The sequence below is a fragment of the Pleurodeles waltl genome, chromosome 4_2 (genome assembly GCF_031143425.1).
Source record: "Pleurodeles waltl isolate 20211129_DDA chromosome 4_2, aPleWal1.hap1.20221129, whole genome shotgun sequence".
Taxonomy (NCBI): Eukaryota; Metazoa; Chordata; class Amphibia; order Caudata; family Salamandridae; genus Pleurodeles; species Pleurodeles waltl.
Window position 1 is genome coordinate 114,177,358 of NC_090443.1, and position 21,789 is coordinate 114,199,146.

The 21,789-nt window shown below is 42.7% G+C and overlaps 1 protein-coding gene across 1 annotated transcript in view; it reads left to right on the forward strand.

The window, feature by feature from the left end:
- The first annotated feature begins 1,341 nt into the window (after positions 1 to 1,341).
- The window catches only part of LOC138294088 (exendin-3-like), a 136,751-nt gene continuing 116,303 nt past the window's right edge, over positions 1,342 to 21,789 (forward strand). Inside the window, exon 1 of the mRNA XM_069233321.1 lies at positions 1,342 to 1,496. Coding sequence (XP_069089422.1) covers positions 1,372 to 1,496 — 125 coding nt within the window. The 5' untranslated portion in view covers positions 1,342 to 1,371. The remainder of the gene's footprint in view (positions 1,497 to 21,789) is intronic.

Here is a 21,789-nt window from a genome sequence, read left to right on the forward strand (position 1 = left end):
CTGGCATTTCCTGGGCATCTGCCCACTCCCGACTTGATCGTGACCTTTGGACTTGGTCCCCATGTTCCACAGGTACTCTCGTCTGGAAATCCATTGTTGTTGCATTGCTGGTGTTGGTGTTTCTTGCAGAATTCCCCTATCACGACTTCTGTGCTCTCTGGGGAACTTAGGTGCACTTTGCACCCACTTTTCAGGGTCTTGGGGTCGGCTATTTTTCTAACCCTCACTGTTTTCTTACAGTCCCAGCGACCCTCTACGAGCTCACATAGGTTTGGGGTCCATTCGTGGTTCGCATTCCACTTCTAGAGTATATGGTTTGTGTTGCCCCTATCCCTATGTGCTCCCATTGCATTCTATTGTGACTATACATTGTTTGCACTGTTTTCTATTGCTATTACTGCATATTTTGGTATTGTGTACATATATCTTGTGTATATTTGCTATCCTCATACTGAGGGTACTCACTGAGATACTTTGGCATATTGTCATAAAAATAAAGTACCTTTATTTTTAGTATATCTGTGTATTGTGTTTTCTTATGATATTGTGCATATGACACTAGTGGTACTGTAGGAGCTTCACTCGTCTCCTAGTTCAGCCTAAGCTGCTCTGCTAAGCTACCTTTTCTATCAGCCTAAGCTGCTAGACACCCCTCTACATTAATAAGGGATACCTGGGCCTGGTGCAAGGTGTAAGTACCCCTTGGTACTCACTACAAGCCAGTCCAGCCTCCTACAGAGAGCCCTGAAGATGTTCAGGTGTATTGAAGAAACGCCTTGGCTGTGGTTGTCTGTTGTGACGGAATAAAGGAATTCGACATGTATTGGATACTGGACTCTTTTATATTTGGGTGAACCATCCTACAGTGTGCTTCTCCTAGGCCCTTCTCCATATAAGAAATAATTAAAATTAATAGTTTTCACCTACTAAGGCTATTTTTGTGGCCAACCCCCGAGTCAAACCCCCATTACCATGCACGCTATAACGAAAATGGATCTTGTTAAAAAGCAAGGCTAATGCCAAACACTGCAACCAGTTTTGAGTGACGGAAGAGATCGCTCACTGGACACGCCGTGAGGATTGACAGGGGTTTCCTGTGTACCTGACATGCCTTTCTATTTCTGACCCATGCGGTGGACCCCGTATCTAGGACACTGGTCACAGGCACACCTCACCCCGGGCAGGCCAATCATGCCCGACCCTCGTTATGCTTTCTGGCAACAATAGGCAAATAAATTCACCTCAAAGGGTGAGCCTTAACTAGACTCGACTTTGAGCCTCGTAAAAGAAAAATGTCAATGACTTGAAAAAAGAAAGAAAAATCAGCAGAGCACTGAATCATAATGACCCGTCCTGCTAAAAAAGGAAAAAATGACCCACATGTCAGCTCCAAGCGTCCCGCTAACAAGCTTAAAAGCCCGTCAGTGGAGCTCGCTCTTCACTGCCGAGTCACGCAGCCAGAGACAGGACATCGCGGGGCTCTGCTCGCCGAGGAGGTAAGTTCCGCATGTTTCACTATCACCAATGCTCCCAGTGCGGGGATGGAGAGAGGACCAGGCATTTACAGGGAATTTAGGGTTGTATGTTAACAGGGAGGCAAGGGAGGCGGATTGGCCTTTATAACGTTGAGTGCATGTCAGTAAGGAAGCTATTTAAATAATACCTGTACGGACCTCGAAGCCCCTCATAAATATGCCCCGAAGTGCTGTATCCATTCTATGTAGTGCCACATACTGCAGACGAGTCACCGACGCACCGGTCAGTGGGTAACACTCAGCCCATTACGTTGGCCTATTGAAAGTAAGAAGTATATTAGGGCACTGTAGCAAGGCGTGGGGAGCGCGAAAGGTTTATGAGTGAGTAACCGGAGATGATCGGTAAAAGGAGCCCATACCTCCTCGGGATAATGAAGTCGGGGGCTGACGGAGTCCTTGTGTGAACCATTGTGCATTGGCCGCCACTAACTCAGGCAAAATAGAGGTGGGAAAGTCAACAAAATAGTGGGGGATCTGACCGGGCTCTAGGAGCCCAAGAATTGAGTCGAGCCCTGAAAATGTTTGGCACGCAAACTGTGCAACGGGCACCAACTATAAAATATGATGAAGACTCTTCAAATTGTTTAAAAGTGTAATTCTTTAACAAGCAGAAGAAGCTTTTCAACTTCGTATATTGGGTAATATCACTGCCCTGGGAAGCGTATACTGCGTGATCGTTTTTTAAATTTGTGAGCTTCAAAATATTAATGCCCTCCCACCCACCGTCAACAGTACCATTAGTTAATTGGGAGGTAAGTCAGTTGTCATGTGGAACCTATATGGGGCCTCGATTTGTACATAGAGCAACATTATAGTCTATTTGAATCCGTCACAATGTAGGTGCTTGTGTAGCACAAAACCTGAACTCCCGTATTGGCAGTGCTCTCAAATGCAATAAGGAAACAAGCATTGGCAATACAATGGTTCTCGCATCTGCTCGAGCTAGAGCTATTAGCGCTGTAAACGCCTAACCTGATTTTTCTTGACACATAAATTGAGAATTAAAAGTTAAGCAGTTTCAAATAAAGGAGTCGATTCACAGCGCCACTGCCGCCATGAGAATCAGCGTGTAGAAGCACACAAAAAGCAAAAAAGTTCGCTCGTAGTTACACTAATCGGCAAAATTGCAATTAGGCATATAACAGGCGGTAACAAAACCTCCCCAAGGAGGAACAAAGGTAAACCATTCACCAATGTCATCAAAGGGTTCGACCGAGTGGTAGTGATGGGCGTGAGGTGGGTGTTGTTGAAAGCCCAGATATATACCAACACGTCGGAAAAGCAGCGCTTGCGCGCTGCAATGCTCGACCTAAAAAAGAAAGCGCAGTTAAATACAATATTTGCGTAGGTTCACACAATGAGGTCAAACAGGGAAGCTGGCGAGCTGCAATGTTGGTGCCACGCAAGTGCACAGCTAAAGAATTGCACTGCAGTATTTTATTTTATTTTTACTTGACCGAGCTAAGATAGCGGATGCCAATTAGCTCGGTAAATAACATAAAAAATAGTACATGTTAAGTGCACAAAAGCGGTTTTTTAAACAGAGCACTCGGGAAGAAACTGTACATGCCTTAAAAAAAATGACAAAGTAAATATGTAAATGCTGATGGTGGGTGGGGTGGAGCAACAGAAAAGTAGGGAGGAACCACTGAAAAGGTGGGCGAGAAAATAAAAATAAAGCCAGGTTGGGGGGGGCATCACAAGGGAATGAGAGAGGTGCACAAGGGGAAAGGAGCATGGAGAGCAGAGGGAGAAGTACAGGAGGGAGTGGCTGACGAGATAGGGAACAAGACTATGGGGTTTTTTACAACTTTGGAGGAGGTGTTAATCCGTCCCAAAAGTGACGGTAAAGTGATGGATATACCACCAGCCATATTACGAGTTCCACTGGATATAATAGACTCGTAATACGGCAGGTGGTATATCCGTCACTTTACCGTCACTTTTGGGACGGATTAACACCTCCTCCAAAGTTGTAATAACCCCCTAAGTGAGAAAGATGGGTCAGGTGTTTGGTGGAAGGAAGCAGTAAACAAAGCAGAGTTAGAAAACACCTGCCCAACTTTGCGGGCTTCCAAGGAGATAGGGTGCCAGGTTGACAGCTTGTGATCTATCTGTTAAAGAAGGAGCAGATCCAGCAGGCAGCAAGTCCTTGGATGTCAATCTCATGCCAGCACCTGATGAGGATGGGGCGTGAGACTATGTCAAATGCTACAGAGAGGTCAAGGAGAATGAGACCTGCTGTGTCTCCTTTGTCAAGTTTCCTGAGGATGTCATCTGTGGTGGAAATTTGTGCCATTTCTGTACTATGATTGCTCAGGAATCCAGAGTGTGTGGCATCGAGGAGCTGGTGTTTGTGGAGGTGCCTGTGAGGCGTTAGTTGATTAGTTTCTCTAAGACCTTTGCTGGGTATGGTAGAAGGGAGATGGGTATGTAGTTGGAAAGTAAGGATGGGTCAGTGGTAGGTTTGTGATGATGCGGGATGGGTATGCAGAAAGTGATGGCCTTCCTTGGGAGGCTTAATTGAGACACATACTGCAAACATGTCCAGTGAATGCCACAGGCTCCCAGAGCACAGTCATAACCTCCTATTTCTCAGTTTGAGAGCACCATAACAGAGAACAACCACCTTAATGCACAGTAGCTGACTGTAAATAATTCTGTTATCCAGCCAAGGGGGAGCGAGAGGCCACCTTGTAAAACTTTGATGGGCACGTTGGTGTTAAGGAGGATTAGCTAGGGGTTGGAAGAGAGGGGATGATTACCCACATTTTTTTTAATCATTCAATGCTTTGATATAATGAACACAATCAATAATGTTGTAATTTTTTAAACTATATTATTTAATGGCCTGTTTTATTGTCACTGCTTTCTTTTATTATATAATTACATATATTCATATAATCTGCACTAGATTATGGCATTCATTTTTGAGAAAGCCTTTTAACTATGCAGTGTGGATTTCTTGTGTGTGTCCATCCTTGGTAAAAGAGGCTTCACAACTCAGTAACAGCACAATTAGTTGTATAATCTCACAGGATTGATTATTAATCTTTGGGCGTTTTGAGGTTCGTCAGTTACAGTCTGCCATATTCACTAGCTTGGGATGGAAAACTGGCTAATGCTGTACTTTGCCAGATGTTTTAGGGCCTATTTGCTGCTCAGACTAGAAAAATGCATGAAGTCGTGTTCTGCTTTTTTGTATTAGTCTGAGGCGGCACCCTAACTGTTTGACTACTAACCAAAAAAATATCATCAAATTCAGAAATTTGAAAAGAAGTTACTAAGTAAATCTATTGCAAAGACACAAGTTTCTTTTCCTAACATAAAGGGGAAGTTCAGTTTTTAAGTGGCACAGATTTGTAAAATGAATCGGAAATAAAGGGGGTAAGGTTGGTTTACCATTTGGTTTGGTGCCACTCTCTGATGCGAATGAGACATCACTTTTAACAGTAGCAAAATAAGGGTGGGACCTCTGTAGGAACGTTATCCATGCCAAATGCCAATGCACATATGTAGCAATGTTACAAATTCTTTCAGAAACCTGGTGCTGCCTGGCAATAGCGCGTGGAGCCTTAAGATGAAATGGCCTCCTTTAGTCTTGGTGATTTGTGCCAGCACATGTTCCACTCTCCGAATCACAATACAGAGACACTGTCACCTCGTTGGCAGCCAGATTTAACATGCCACATGCATGTATTATTGTTGGGAATGGGTCACATGGACCGCAGAAAGCTGGTACCCAATCTTGTTTCCATTTGGAGTGGAGGTGTGAGAGGAACGATGAGGAGAAATGGAGAGGGAGTAGCTTAGCATATAATAATAAGAATTCAAAAGAGCGGCTACTGGGATATGGTGACCATTGTGGTGTTAAGCTGGTAAAGCGCACAGTGTGACAAACATTTGCAACTTAGAGTCATGCAGGATCACCTAACGCGTATATTAAGACCGGTTTGGGAAACAGTATGTTCCCACTTTGGGATGTATCCTGATTGGCAGGCTTGCTATACCCCTCCTCAATGTAGTGCAGAAGTCAGTGTACACACACTGTTTCATAGTATTCCCTGATACGTTGAGGTGCAGCCAGTGCTGGATATTCCTCCTTGTACATGTGTGTTGTACAGGACGCACACCCCAGAAGAGAGCAGCCTCTGTTAGGTCGCACAACTTGCTAATTCACTTCCTCTGCTCTAGCAACTAACAGCGCTCAGTGTGCAGCTTATCTGTAGAAGTATCATTCTCCCTGTGAGTGCCTGGAAGTGGAGTGCAGTGTGTGGGTGCCTGATATTGGCCTACACGAACTGCAGCAATGCCAGTTTTTCAGGATGCTAGGTAAACTAGACTGTTAGCTACATAGTATTACAGGAGTCAGTACTGTCCCTCTAACACATCCGCTCTGGAGAGAGGTGCTACTACTGTCTATTAATTGAAGTTTCAGCCCTGCATAGAGGTGTCAGTACTGTTCCTACAAATTAAAGTCAGTCATGTAGTAACCACCCATTACTGTCCCTTTACTAGGCTGTCTAGAACAAGAATAGATCAGTCCTGTAGAAAGGAGCTTGAATTTTTCTTTTAAAAATAATTTCATCCCTGCAGAGAGGTAGCAGCACTGTTGTTAGAAGACATTGCCGGTGTAGAAATTGATGTGCACAGTAGTGCAGCAGTAATGCAGCCTGTTGTAAAGTGCCGCAGCTCCGTAGATTATAAGAGGAAAATAGTGGCGCACTGCTTTTGGAGCCAGGCTTGCAGATGGTGGCAAGGGCTTTATAACTGGCTACGATTGACTGAAACAAGGCCCTTCTGCATCTGCCACCACTCTCATTTGTGGGCAGCCCTTAACTTCGATTCTAGAAAAGTCCCACTGTTCCCTTTCCATTGCACATCACGTGCCACCCAAGGGTGCAAGCCTTAAGACCAGTACATTATCTTTGTACTTCTACTTTTATCTGATGTGATAGGAACACAATGTATGTCATCTGCCTAAAATCTTGGACTTTGGGACAGACAACGCATCACAGGGACTGACTCTACTCCCGTGAAAGACTGCAGCCAGGTTTCAATTTCCTTCAAACATGCCAAAAGTGATGGGAGGTATGCTTGCAATTTTTCTTACCAATCGCAAGCGCTCAGAGTAGCAATCAAACTCATCACCCTATTGCCTACCATGCCACTTCCGTTTAGACTATATATATGCAAAAATGATGGGTTGGAATGCTAACAGGAACGATTTGAGGAATGCCTGCAATACGTTTAAGCATTGACAATCACCTCTTGTGTGTTTGACATACTATGCTCAGTGGCAAGTGTGTGCCCAGATGTGGGTTGCGTGCTCACTGTGCCACTGGAGCCAAGCTACACTCGACCGACACGGCCAATCAAAGCAAAACTGGTCCTGAATTGCTTGCGTTCTAGTTTAGGGAGGACCTGGCCTGGCAGTTCAGGCTGGACTGTTGAGCAGGGTCAAGACTGGTTGGCAAATGGCTGTGACTAAACAAAGGTGGCATGGTAGCCAGAGTAACAGTGGGCTGAAATGCTACCCTGACCACATGGTAGTTGTTAGATTTGTTGCAAGCCTTCCTCCCATTAACTTTGGTTTGTTTTTAGTTTCCTTCTTCAGGAACAGGACTGCTCCAGAGTGTATCTCCTTACTGCTTTCTGGAAAATAGCCGTCATACTAGGAGACTATGGCATAGCAATGTTGTCCAAAATCATAAAGGAAAAGCAGAAGAATGGATGCCCTAAACCAATTGTTGCGTAATAATATACAGATATAATGGAGGTCCCCGTAGCCATGGTTCCAATGCACCTGCTCTTTCCAAACTAGGCCCAGGATTTATATGTGGATTACATGATAGATAGACCCATTGAGGCAATAGCGAAAGACATTTCCTAGGTTTGCAATGTGTGAATTTTAAGTGACAAGGAAATATGTGCATTTTGAGGTCAAGTCTCTAGAGTTGGGACAGCATAATTTGTGTGTTATTCATATTTGATAGCACATTTTATTTTAAGTATGACATCCTAGCGCTTTCTTGGACTCCACACCACATTCATCCAATTTTGAGCTTATGATTTGTTAAATAGCTAGTTTATTAATATTCATGTTGGTTATGTGAGAGTAATAGAGCTGATCCAACTAAAGGCCTTTATATCCAGACTGGATTGTCATGAAGGTGTCGGCATGTTTAAGAAAAGAACATTCTATGGGTGACATGGAAAAGTGTTCTGCCATGTGAATTTTTAGATGGAAAATATTTCAAGGGACCAGAGGATAGGTGACAATGAAATACCAGAAGTCTTTCCAATGAGTATGTTCATGTCTGTGTGTCACAAATGTAGCTTTGGTGATGTTTGCAATATCAGCTGTTCACCAACCGTGAGTCATGTTGATTGCAAGTGGGTGTTGAGTCGAGGACAGGGCATTTTGATAGTTGTTCCGTGGGAGAAAAACAGGGAAGGCCAACTGAACATGACATTGCAGGCTTTGAAATCATTAATGCACAGTTCCTAACACGACAAAGCAAACAGTCTCCGTTTTTACAAGCAGCTATGTAGCTTCTAATGTGGCTGTTTATTAGAATTAGTCACAATTATTCCATGCTTGATCGGACATGCTTCTGCAGCGTTTTTTTTTTTTTTTGTCCTCGTAAGAAATCTCGCCTCTCTGCTTGAGGGTCATCAACCTGCGTCCAGCAAAGTGATCCAATTTAAGTGGTTCAAACCTGAGCAGACACAGCACTTCACCTCTCACGGACAAGACCAATGCTCATGGGTATGGCGGTCCCACAGTCCATTCCAAGGTGACCAGAAAAAGAAAACTGTAGGAATTAGCCGCACCGCAAGCCCGGGAGGGGAGGGGGGAGAGAAGGAGGAGTAATCATTGGACTATATACCGAAAGTGTTCCCATTTTGCTGGCCATTTTCCCAGATGGCCCAGCATTCATCTCTATTACCCATCCGGCCAATACGTTCTAAACAGAAAAAATTATCTATTGATGACAATCAGTCAAATACATTTGGGGGGGGGTGGGCATAATCCACTTTAAACATATTTGTCTTCTAGCCAACAACATCAATAGAAACATCATGCACTTATGCGGCCTGGAGAGCTTCTTATCCCATGGGGACCCAGGAGAGACCCCAAAAAACACTAAAGAGGGAGTCACTTCCACCTCAACGCTTATAAACTGTTTGAGAAAACCATTAATCAAAGACCAGAAGACACAAAGGTTAGGACAGCTCCAGAACATATGTATATCATTCACACTGGGCTCACCACAATGTGGACACTTTCTTTCTGACTTCCCTATAGTAGATAACTTCTGGGGGGACCAATAGACTCTGTGCATTGTAAACAAGTGATTATTTTTCAAGGCGGCTGCTCTAGTTACCGACCAAAGTATAGAGCATGAGGATTCCCAGGTGTGTACTATATCTAGGTCTGGCAAAACCCTTCCCCTTTTCTTCTCGGAAAGCAAAACCACTGAATCTGAAGCATCAAGCAACGCCTGATACCAGACAGAGATTTCTTTATGAACTGAGACTGAAGATAATTTCTCTTCCCAATAATTATACACCCCCCCTTTCTCTCGGAGAGAGGCCGCCCAGCTCGCTAACTGCAAATATTTGAACTTTGAAAGCTTGTCATCTGTTAACTCCACGAGCCTTGCCCAAGACACCAACTTGGACTCCTCCAAAATTTGTCCCCACCTCGTCACTCCCTTTAATGCAAGAGCCAATTTATCTAAACTGAAAGAAACTCAGGAGTACCAGGAGAATCCCAGACCGGGGCCCGAGGACTATAATAATGGATACCCAATACTTGGCATACCAACCACCACACTCTAGCAGCGTCCTTAAGAAGCTTAAGATGGATCCTTTTAAAGAATTTCGGATGGACAAACTAATACAAGAAGAAACTGCCAGACACTAAAAACTCCTGAGTCACTACACCCCAAAAGGACGTGTATTCAGAGCTGTCACGTAACAAAATCCGAACATTCTATGCTTGTGCAGCTTTGAATGCATGCACCATGTTTAGCCCACTGTGGTAGGCTGGGTGTTAAGCTGTCCTTCAAATTAAAATCATACAGATGCAATACAATCATTACAACTGTAGATGCATTGATCTCATATGTAAGTTAATCCAACATTAATAAATATTGTAAAGTAAATGGAACATTACTCATCCTTTCGCATGAGGAAAGGGCAGGTAACAGAAGCAGCCTGACGTCCCCGGTAGTCTTATCTTCCCCCCAGGCATCTCTAAGGCTTCTGATCATGACATGATTTCATAGGTTGTGGCTCAGTGGTTAAATATTCTCACAGTCGACTCCTGCACCTCCTTTCAGGAAAGACTCTTCTTTGCCTTAGCAGATCAAAAGTGAGTCAGTCACCGTGGTCTAAGTATGTACAGGGAAATACCATCTCTCATCACAACTGCCACTTTCCAAGAAACCCGACTTATCAGCCCACTACCCCAAAGAGCATTATCAGCAAATTTATGCAGGAAATCTCAAAAGTAATCTTATCAGGTCAGACCAATCTACAGTTAAGTCAGGGGATCACATATCCTTCCCACCCACCTGCCGTCAACCATCCCAGCTATGCTCCTGAAAAGGCCAGAAACCCCACTTGCATATCAGTGGTTACCACAGGATCCCCAACCACCTCCATCATCCACAGTCAGGCCTAGCAGGATTCCTTTGGAATCTCCACTAGCACCGTCAAAATACCTCATATCATACACAATCCACAACCATTTCCTCCCCTGAACTCAAAGTAGACCGCAGGTCTCCAAAACCACTGGTGAACATAAACGACAAGTGACCGACTCTGCCCCAATCCAACCAGCTTATAAGAAGCCTTTGGAAAATCTCCAATTTTCCTAGAAGTGACTTAACATTACTACTGGTCAAATTGGTTTTACTTGAACGTTGTAGGTTCCAAACCCAGTAACCTGGGGCCAGATGTAGCAAGTCAGCAATTTGCGACTTGCAAATTGCGAGTCCCTGCGACTCTCAATTTGCAAGTCGCAAATTGCTATGCAGTACGGTGTCTCAGACACCGACTGCGACTCGCAATGGGGTCGCAATGACCCACCTCATGAATATTCATGAGGTGGGTCGCAAATTGCGGCCCCATTGCGAGTATAGGCACTCGCTAACATGGAGGCCTGCTGTCGTCAGCAGACCTCCATGTTCGCGACCTGCTTTTCAATAAAGCAGTTTTTTTTTTTTTGAAGTGTAGCCCGTTTTCCTAACAGGAAAACGAGCTGCACTTCAAAAAAAACCGAAACCTTTAGTTTCGGTTTTTTTTCAGGGCAGGGAGTGGTCCCTTGGACCACTCCCTGCCCTGAAAAAATAATTTGCGGTCCAGTCACAAACTGGAAGGGGTCCCACGGGGACCCCTTCCAATTTGCGAGTGGGTTACCATCCACTTGAAGTGGATGGTAACTGTATGCGGTCGCAAATGGTATTGCATCCCACAGCGACTCACAAATAGGAAGGGAACACCCCTTCCTATTTGCGAGTCGGAAATGCATATTGCGAGTCGGTAACGACTCGCAATATGCATTTCTGCATGGCAAACCCACGTTTGCGACTCGCAAACGGCAATTTTCGCCGTTTGCGACTCGCAAACGGGTTGCTACATCTGGCCCCTAGTTCGGTGAGTTAATATGCCACTTGCTGAAAAGCTCAGTAATCAAGCTGCAGGTCACAGGTTCACGTGCCAGTAAGGTAGGTAACGCATTTTCTGCAGCAGGAATGGTGCATAACATTCATATCACAAGCTGGTATTTATCCATCCTTCATAAGGTGAAGCTGATGAAAAATCATCCGAGTGCAATAATAATAAACCTGGATGCTCTGCATCCCCACCGCACATGGCCCCTGAAATGAAGAAACGTCATATACAATACCAGCTGCATCATATCTGGAGTCTCCGTTCTGTGTCTTTACAACTATTTTGAGGCTTCTTTCAACTCTACAAAAGCTTTACTTCTGTAACAGTAACATTGCCTTTGGGACTTTCTGTGGAAATGCCCTATATGTCGATTTGCAACCATCTACGTGCTTAGTTAATTTTTCAAATAAATTAATCTTATTTGTTCTGGTGGATGGGAGAGACCCAAGAATGCATATCTCCTCAATATTATCCAGTCTCTTTGTAGTCTTAGCTGCCAATGTGTAATCGCCCAGCCCAGCCATACACCCACCCCATACAGTTTATCTTTTGTTGCTCCTGTTAGATTCCGATATGGATCAGACCTCTATGGACTAATGTTAACCATCCCAAAGTTAAGTTTGTTGTTTTTCAGGATTTTCATGCTTTTTTCTGAACATATTGCGAATAAACTGTATTCTACTGCAGATCTACCTACATTTAAACCATCTGCAATCAGACGATTGGTATTTAATGAGTTTGTGTATCGCTGGAACATACTATTGGGAAATTACACATGGTTATCAAGACTAGGAGCAGCAAAAATGTAGTCTTAATGGGTTAGACTAAAGGTGCAGCATATGTAGAAGTTTTTGAGAAACCGGAAGGGATGTTGCCGCTAAAATAAATATATTTAAATAGGAGAACCAAGGGCCATAGCCAGCGTGTCAAGTTGGCGCATGCTCAGCAATCCAGTTATGATACATATACCCCATGAAGTTCAATTACGAATGGCCTATGCAAGTAGGGAGCACTAACCTGATGCCATAGTTATAGTTAAACAAGGAAACAAAGTTATGGGTGACAGGTACTTTCAAGGTAGAAGCATGGGGAAAGGAAGATTGGGATCGGGGAGGGTATTTTGTGTTTGAGTTTTTACATTCCTATCCTTGACAGCCTCCTACCGAGGCACGCATAGTTTTTGAGTGGTCCTCAGGCACTGAGACGCAGGGCCCTTGTGGTTATACCGAAAGGAGAACAAATGCATGACAAGATAACTGTGGATGATCGCTCATTCTGGATCAGGTCATGCAACATAAATAATCTTATTGACAAAGTTCCCACGTGGAATTTTTTAAAAATATTATGTTCTTATTAAGGTTTACAAATACTTGGTCATTGTGACATAATAATTTGTCACTGATGGTACACAGTACAAAGTGTCTGCACTTAGAAGATGTACACTAAATACTATAAGAACGTCATGGGTGAGAGATCACCACTCATCAACAACTGGAAAACAAATGGTAATGAGCAACCCTCTAATAAATCTCCTCAATGGGAGTCAATTCAAGTGCATGCATAGTCTATGTCTGCTGATTTTTGTGCCAGTCTTAATGACAAGCTAAACAGGACCAGTCCTACAATAGGTAAAATGAGATGGTCCAGTGGTGCTGATGCTGCAAGACATATCTCATGTGGGATACATGCAAGTTCTTGGGTAAATTTGGTTATAACTGGGCAATCCATGTGGCCTTCACAAGAGGCTCAAAGCACGTGTCTGCTCTCCATAAATCTCTTCCAATGAGAGTCATGTAGAACCAGGCTGATAAACTAAGCAGATTCAAGGTAGTATTGAGATGTCTTTAAATTATGGTCTTTAGGGAGAGTTGATATATCACCTCCGCTCACTGAAGACACTCTCCACATGTTGGGAGAAGAGTATTACACCCTTGGGCATTGCGGTTACTGGAGGGGGAGTTATCACCACAGTGGATATCTCCCTAGGTGTTCTGGTCAGGCTCCACATACTTTTGTTGTTCGTAACCCAGGTCTCTTCGGGGGGATTGTGTGAGGTTTGGTGGAGGTGGCTCCTCAGGGAGAGGGTGTATCTAGTTTACTCAGGCACCCATAACTCCTTACTCATTGTTGCTCTGTCAACAGATTTAATTTTAAGTTTGGCAAGCAGGGTTCATCTTCTTAGAGGTGTTGATGGGGATAAATGCCAAGAATGGCAGGAGAGAGGGGCTGCTGATTGAAAGCGTGGTGATTGACAGATGGAAATCTTAGAATATCAATATGAAGAGACAAAACATAAATTTGTGCTGAACACTGTTACAGTAGATTCACACAGTGTTTTGTGGAAAGCTGATAAGACAGTGATATGGAGGGTGTTGGGCCATATCTTACATTAATGGGAATACACAAGACAAGAAGGCTAGGAAGGGAGAGGTAGAGAGAAGGGTGATAGAGTTGGACCCAGACTGTACCTCCACAGAAGATGCGATTACACTGAGACAAATTAAGTGCCTAATTTATTTATCTGGACTTTGTGCCCTCATGCTTATTGGTTTTTAAAAAGGCGCTTGATTCCCTTAGATAGGAGTTCCAGTTGATGGTGCTTAAGAAGATGTACTTTGGTCACTGTTTCTGGGCATTCATATTTGCATTATTCCAGGATCCCTATAGAACGAGGAACGAGGTAGGGCTACCCCTTCGCCATAGCCCTTTGACTTGGCAATCTACCACCTGCACTATGCAGTTGTGGACTTGGAGTGGTACAAAGTTTCCCCGGGGCTTGTAGTGGGGAGGATCATGTACCCCGCTATGCTGATGACATACTGTTGGCTCTGAGATACACCACACAATGTCAGGTGAATGGTTAATGCAGATTCCGGATCTACATTAAAAGGTATCTGGTCTCAGAATCAAATGAATAAAATCAGCTCAGTTCAGGCCCCAGTGTTTGAGTCTCTCTCTCATCAAATAAAAACATCAACAAAGAGCATTAAGTACGTAGGGTTACCTATCATGTTAGATCTCACACAATGCTGGAGCTCAAATTGATCTCTCAGTAAACCAAGCTGAAACATGACCTTTGCGCTTGGGATACCATACCCATAAATACCCTAGGCAGAATAACTCTTTTTAAGATTATTGCCCTGCCCAAACTTACCCTTACCTAATCACAGGCAAAGGCAAAACACCTTGTATATCTTAACATCGATGTATACAATGCACCGTTGATGGCTGTTTGAATGTTGCAGACACTCACGTGTATCATTGGGTCTCTCAATTTCTGAACACCAATAATTGGTTGTATGCCATGAGGGATGACCTTCCTCGATTAGTGGTGAAGTATCACTATTCCTTCCATGACTCAACATGGTTGTCTATATGGTGTTAGCTGTCCCAATCCTGTGCCCACTAGGATCACATCAGGCTGCTCACAAGCAGCACTCAAGTGGATGGGGTGGAAAAACAAACTAATCTGCAAGACAAACCTATGGGTCGGTAAAATACTAACAAGTGTCACAACATTTGGGGTTCCAGTAAGGGGATTTATTTAGAAACTCCAAACAGAGATGTTTGAGGACCTGGTCTACTGAAGTCATTAGAAACCCTAACGGAAGAATATGCACTATTGAAAACCCAGTGTTTCAAATATTTGCAGTTACAACAAGCACGGCAACAGTACCTCACTACACTGTTGTGCTTATCTGTATGACACGCTTTTTCCACTATACAAATCATTAGTAATAAATGCAACAAATTATTTCGCAGTGTTGAAAACACAATAGGAAAGGGACCGTGGATCATCTGGAAGAAGAGTAATGGGGAGATGGGGCAACATGACACCCTGGGAGGTCACAATACCGGCTCGTCTGAGGCTCATCCTGATTAAATACCTGCAAAGGTTCTACAACTCACCCAAAAATGTCAGAAGATGGGGTGGCCATCCTCTGCAACTTGCCAATGATGTGATCACACAACTGCAGGATGATTCCATATGGTTTGGGGATGAGTAGTAATGGACAGATATTACACAGACTTTGTCTAGAGTGACGTCTAATCCAACATTGTATTTGTTTGGGACTAGTCGAACTCGGGTGGATTCAGACATGCATAGAAACTGCTAAATATGGGAAGTATAATTTCTCAATCATGACTTGGGGAAACTCTGGCAGCTCACCAGTGGCTCTACTAAGGTGGAATTGTTGAGCGGTATGAACCACTGAACTATGATGAAGAAGACAGCCTACCTTGTTAGAGGGTGCCCAAAGACACATGGTACGATTTCATGGTCAATGGAGTGAACATTGGGCTCAGACAAGGGACACGCCCTTGAGGCGGTTTGAGACGGAGGATGGGTGAAGTTGGCTGGTATTGTTTAGGGCTGGGTGGACCACATAAGATGCTCGTGATTCTAATGGCTTGTTTTTTTGTGATGGCTGGAGCATTTGATTTAACCCTATCTTTGTTTTCAGTAGTTTCTGTTTTTTATGCCTTAAAACAGTGGTTCTTCACCTTACGGCTTTTGTGGACCCTGACCATATCACTACAGGAAGTCGGGGAACCCTGCCTAAACAATTTCTACAATTTGAACTTTACAATAATATACAAAAATCCAGAAAGAAGCATACCTCAAATACACACATGAAAACAATCTTATTTAATTCACAAACAAAAAGTATGCAAATGCTTAGCGCTTAGAGTCTCCTTAGAGCAGGCAACTAAACGTCTCCTTAGAGCAGACAACAAAACATCTGCCGAAATCAGGCTCGCCTTATGATCCCTGTCCCACTTTGGTGAGTAAGTTAGCACAAGACGCAATTTCTTCTTTTCTTACTCCCGTCTTTAACACTATGTTTAAGACAGGCTATTTCCCCAGATCTTGGATGTTAGCCCCAGTTCTGCCTCTGCTTAAGAAATACTGTCTGAATCCAGCAGGCACCAATAATTATAGGCCTAGCTCTCGTCTACCTCACCTGCAAAAATTATCAAAAAAGTAATGAATCAGCAGCTCTCTTCCATTATTGAAAACAATAATCTTTTAGACTGCAGTCAATTTGGAATTTGTAGTAGGCACAGTACTGAGACTGCTCTTATCAACGCAACTGAAGAGATTAGAGCTTCTTTGGATAATGGTGAGTGTGCTGCCTTGATCTTACTGTACCTATCAGCAGCATTTGACACCATTCATCATGAACGTCTGGTTGAAATACTCATAGAGATTGGAATTGGAGGTTCCGCCCTGATACTTCTTCGGTCTTTTCTCTCAGAGCAAGAGCAACTAGTGGCTCTAGGTCACTTAGTGTCAGCATCCTTTTCTCTTCCTTTTGGGGTCCCGCAGGGGTCAGCTCTGAATCCCACATTGTTCAGTGTGTAAGTCACTGCCCTTGCCAGCCTGATTAGATCCTTTGGCTTTGCTTTGACATCATATGCAGATGACAACCCAATAGTGGTTGCCTTGACTAACAAAGATATGAGCACAGGGACGAGGTTTCACGATTGTATGTTAGCTGTCAGCCAATGGATGGACAAAAACTGTCAAACTAAATTCTGACACAACAGAGGGATTCTATTTCGAAACGAGACCTCCTTGTGGTTGCCACAGTGGTAGCCTGTCGACCTGGAAACGTTACCTGTGCTGGTTAATCAAGTTAAAAACATGGGAATCACAATGGATAACAAACTATCATTTGGAGACTATGTTAGTGCAATAACCTCTTCTATCTTCTGTTCACTGAAATTAATAAAATAATTCATCACTTAGTGCCCTCTGAGGCCTGGCAAAAACTAGTAACAGCATTAGTACTTTCAAAACTAGATTATTGCAACGGTATCTACATTGGAATGTTGCAACAGCATTTAAACAAATTACAAACACCCTTCAAAATGCTGCTGCCCATCTTCTGCTAAGGGTTGGGAAGTATAAATCTGCAGCTCCAGCAATTCAATTACTGTACTGGATGCCTATTAGGAAAATAACTCAGTTTAAGGCTTTATGCCTTGCTCACAAAGCATTGCATAAATCTGGCCCAGACCATTTGATGCAGAATTTTAAATTGTATGAACCAAATTGGAACCTACGCTCCTCAGGCTCAAATAAATTAGTCACTCCATTAACCAAATGAGAAAATTTGGAAGTAGGAGCTTTGTCTTCAACACTGCTAACATCTGGAATCCCCTCCACCTCCAAGTTAGCTTGATCTCCAATCACCTGGCATCCCGAAAATAACTTAAACCTGGCTTTTTCAGGCTTGATCTCCAGGGACATTCCTCAGGATTCCAACATTCTTTGGGCAGCACCTTTTTGGCAGCATTCTCAGCGCCAGGAGACCTTAGGGTAATCACGAGCTTTATAAACACATAACATAAATATTAACAAAAATCAAAATTTTTAATGGAAGGTTGGAGCTTTTCAAAATGAAGTTTTATCACTAAAAGACAAAGCAATATGCTAGTCTCCAGCATATTCCTGTCTTCTTTGTTCATAGCGCACATTCTGGTGGTGCTTCAATTGAGGACACCAATCGCATACAACAAGGTCTGTTTGCTGTACTTGCGCTGCTCCCACAAATTCTGATAACAATGTGTAGCTTCCAGCTTTAAATTCGTTCACATTTACAGGGCATTAAAAAACGTACAACTTTAAATTTTGCGTTGCATGTACATGTTCTTTATTGATCTGCTTAGTCGGCATCCCAGAGCTCTAGGGGGTCCATGGACCACAGGTTACGAATCACTGACTTAAAACATAAATTAAAAGTGTTCGCAAAAAACAAAAAGAAACATGGTTAAGCCTTAACAAGAGTGATATCAATGTTTGCATTAGTTGCAATCAGATAACTTCACCTACAAATGGAAATATTAAAATTTAAACTGCAACCACCCATAATCCTTATACTAGAATTATTATTTTTCAAGGAAACATTGTATGGAATTGTTAATTAAATGTCCTACAAACACCATTCCTTTCTCTTGTGGTATACCATTAAAATGAAAATTAGAAACACGTTCTGTACACTGCTTAGAAACTGCAATAAGTGCAAGAGTAAATCATATTTAAAAAAAAGAGGTTACTTTTAATAAATTAAGAATTTATTGTGGATAGTGCTTTTGTCCACCTTTAAATACAAAATCGAGTGTACTGTATGATAATCAATCTCATATAAGTGGTGTACAACAATTTAACCACAACAGTGCTTACAGGATAATCGTGTGCAGGCTTTCCATCTATTTAAGTTTCAACCTATTAAAAAACACTATTCCATGTTAACACCCTTTTAGAGTCAAAGTACAAATGAAACCAGAGGAAAATATTCAAACCTGTAGGCCTAATCCAACCCTAACATATTTTATGCAAATAAATCATAGTAAAATGTTACAAACTGCAAACCTTAACTCTGGTGACAGGGCACAGAACTAACGTGCTGAAAAGAAGAAAGCAGAAACTTCAGGAAATAATAATGTATTATATAGTAATTATTTCCTTTATTTTATCGAAGGGCAATCCTTTAGCCGGTGTCCATCTCTATCCAATAGAACCTTCTCTTATATTAAAAAATGTCTAAATATAATTAGAAATAGTCCATGTAGTTCAACAAAAATGACAGAGCCCACAGTTGTTCATGAAAAAAATGTTAAATATCAAATCTTTCTAAAGGTTACTAACATGATTATATTACATAGTTTAACATAGGGTACTCCTCTTGCCAGTGCCTTCACGTATTTATTATTAAAACCATGTTTGAATATCAAACTCTTCTATTAAAAAAGTGACTTTTGAAATGGTGAAGTACAAATAAAGTACCAAGCCTTAGAGGGTGCCCGGGTGCTGTTCATAAAATAATTTTACATGATTTTTATTTTTTGTTATCTAAAAGGCTAATAAAAGCAGCAGATATTTCACTATTGAATAACGTAAGAGGATACAAAAAGGTGCATACAAAATTAGACCATATCTATCAAAAACTAAAAATGGTGGAATAAGAGCACAACCGCTTACGTAATCTAGTCCTTCTGTTGTATGAGTTTACACAGCTCTGTAGTTTGGTCTCTTTCAAATGTTTGGACATCAACAACACTCTATTAAGTAACTTTGTTAGACAAATATTTTTACAATCCTTAGAATCATGGACCTTGTGTTTGAATAGCAGCAAATTCCCAGCAAACACAGGTGGAATCTAGCCTTCAGATGCAATCCTGAACCATAAAGCACAGATCATACCTTAAAAGATTTAAGGCCTTCAATCTCTTCAATAACTTGAAGAGCAACTTCAGAGATCTTCAAAAAAATTGTACTTCTACAGAAGATATAAAATTGCTTCTTCTTTGGCACAAATTGATCTTGGACAATTATCAGTGGATGACCTCTGGGCTTGAAGGCTCATACAGATAGGAAGGTATGCAACTAATGTCTTTTAGAGAATGCAGCCAATACTTATGACCGACACTGTTCCTCACAAATGATTGCAAGTCTGTAAACACTTCAACAAATTTCTCCTTGCTACCATTTGCCAAGTTCATTCTTTAGCTGCATATTTTGTCTTTATCCACTCTCACAATTGTAAATTGTCAAAAAAGAATTCAAATATAGAAAGGGTGGAGGGGGTTGTAAGAAGGTTTATCACACCTGTAAAGAAAGATATGTCATGATAACCTCACAGGAGATGGCTTCGGCAACAGTGTGAAATCAGACTGTCTTTCCTAACTCTAAGCTAAGCTCTCCCTTTCTAGTGTTAATCCTCACAACCTCCCTGGTTCTTCGCAATTACATACTAAGAATGTACACTGTGTGCTATTTATAGAAGGTGCTTTATTCATCTACCCTGTGATCTTCTCTTTATTCCTCTTTCTAAGGTTCATTTGGATTTCGGAAATTCATAATATGATAAGAAATAATTAAGACCACATTTAGAAAGAATGGAATATTAATTCTGCATCCCTACTCTCCCTATTATCCTCCATATTGGTACATGAACAGTACACACTGAATGTAACATGCTTAAGAGGGACTCCAGCTGTCCCAATCTGCCACATTAATATAATCCATTGAAATGTTTTTGAATTTGTAAGGCGGTCTCCATCTTTCCTACTGTAATGGTCCTTATTCATCACACAGTTGCATTTTAGATATGGATGGATTTAATCCAAGCGTTAGTAGATTACAAATCTATGCATCATGACAGAAACAAAGTCCTCTACATTCACTATTTCACTTTCTATACCATCTATACTCACAATTTAGACTGCATCCCTATACTAAATATGATTTACATTTGTCATCAAACTCCACATAAAACTCCACATAAATAAGCTAATCAATTATACAGTATAGACTCTGTTGAACAAAGAAGTCTTCACATCTACCCTATAGCCATTGATATCTTTTATGGTGGTATATTAAGATGTTATGCAGCATGGATCAGGCTTGGCCTGGAAATTAACCTGTTCTGTGCCTTGGACGAGATGATCTCATCCAAGGCTACAGTTCCCCTGTGCCTTGGACGAGATCATCTCGTCCATGGCACAGGGGAACTTGGGGGCGCGCTAGAACGCCCCCGTGCTATCCCCCTCCCCCCCAAGTCGGGGATGGAAGGGGAAGACCATCCCCTTCCACCCCGACCCCCCCCCACCCCTCCCCTGTGACATCAGCGCGCGAGCGCGCGCTGATTAGTTACAGGGGCCTCCCTCGTCGCGCTGGAAGCTCTGCTTCCAGCGCGATTGAAAGAGAAATGCAAAAGCATTTCTCTTTCAATCACTGGGGAGGCCCGGAGGGGCTTCAAAGGGAAGGAAAAGTATTTCCTTCCCTTTGAAGTCTCTCCGAGGGTTTCAAAAGCCGGATTGCTTGCAATCCGGCATTTGAAACCCCACTAGACACCAGGGATTTTTTTTTTTTTACTGTTATTGATAAAAGGGAGCGACCCCTTGGGCAAGGGTCTCTCCCAGGGGGGGCATATTTTCTGGAAGGCCTTTTCTGCCCCCCCTGGGGGGGCAGAAACCTCTAGGCACCAGGGACCATTTTTTTTTTTTTTTTTTTTTTTTAGGTTTCATTTTATTTTTTTGGGTGGGGAGCGACCCCTTAGGCAAGGGTCCCTCCCCTTGGGGGAAAATTATATTTTGGCCATTTCTGCCCCCCTTGGGGGCAGATTGGCCTATTTTGATGAGGCCAATCTGCCCCCAAGGGGGGTAGAAACCACTAGACACCAGGGAGTTTTTTCTTTGCGTGAATTTCACGCAAAGGGAGCGACCCCTTAGGCAAGGGTCGCTCCCTGGGGGGGAGGGCAATTTATTTTAGGCCATTTCTGCCCCCCCGGGGGCAGAAACCTCTAGGCGCCAGAGCAAACATTTTTTTTGTGTTTTTTTTTTTTGTTCTTTCTTTTTTTAGAGATGGGGAGCGACCCATCAGGCAAGGGTCGCTCCCCTTGGGGGGCAAATTGTATTTAGGCCATTTGTGCCCCCCTGGGGGCAGATTGGCAGATTTTAGGTCAATCTGCCCCCAAGGGGGCAGAAACCACTGGCACCTGGGATTTGTTTTTTGGCGCCAATGTCACGCAGGGGGAGCGACCCCGTAGGCAAGGGT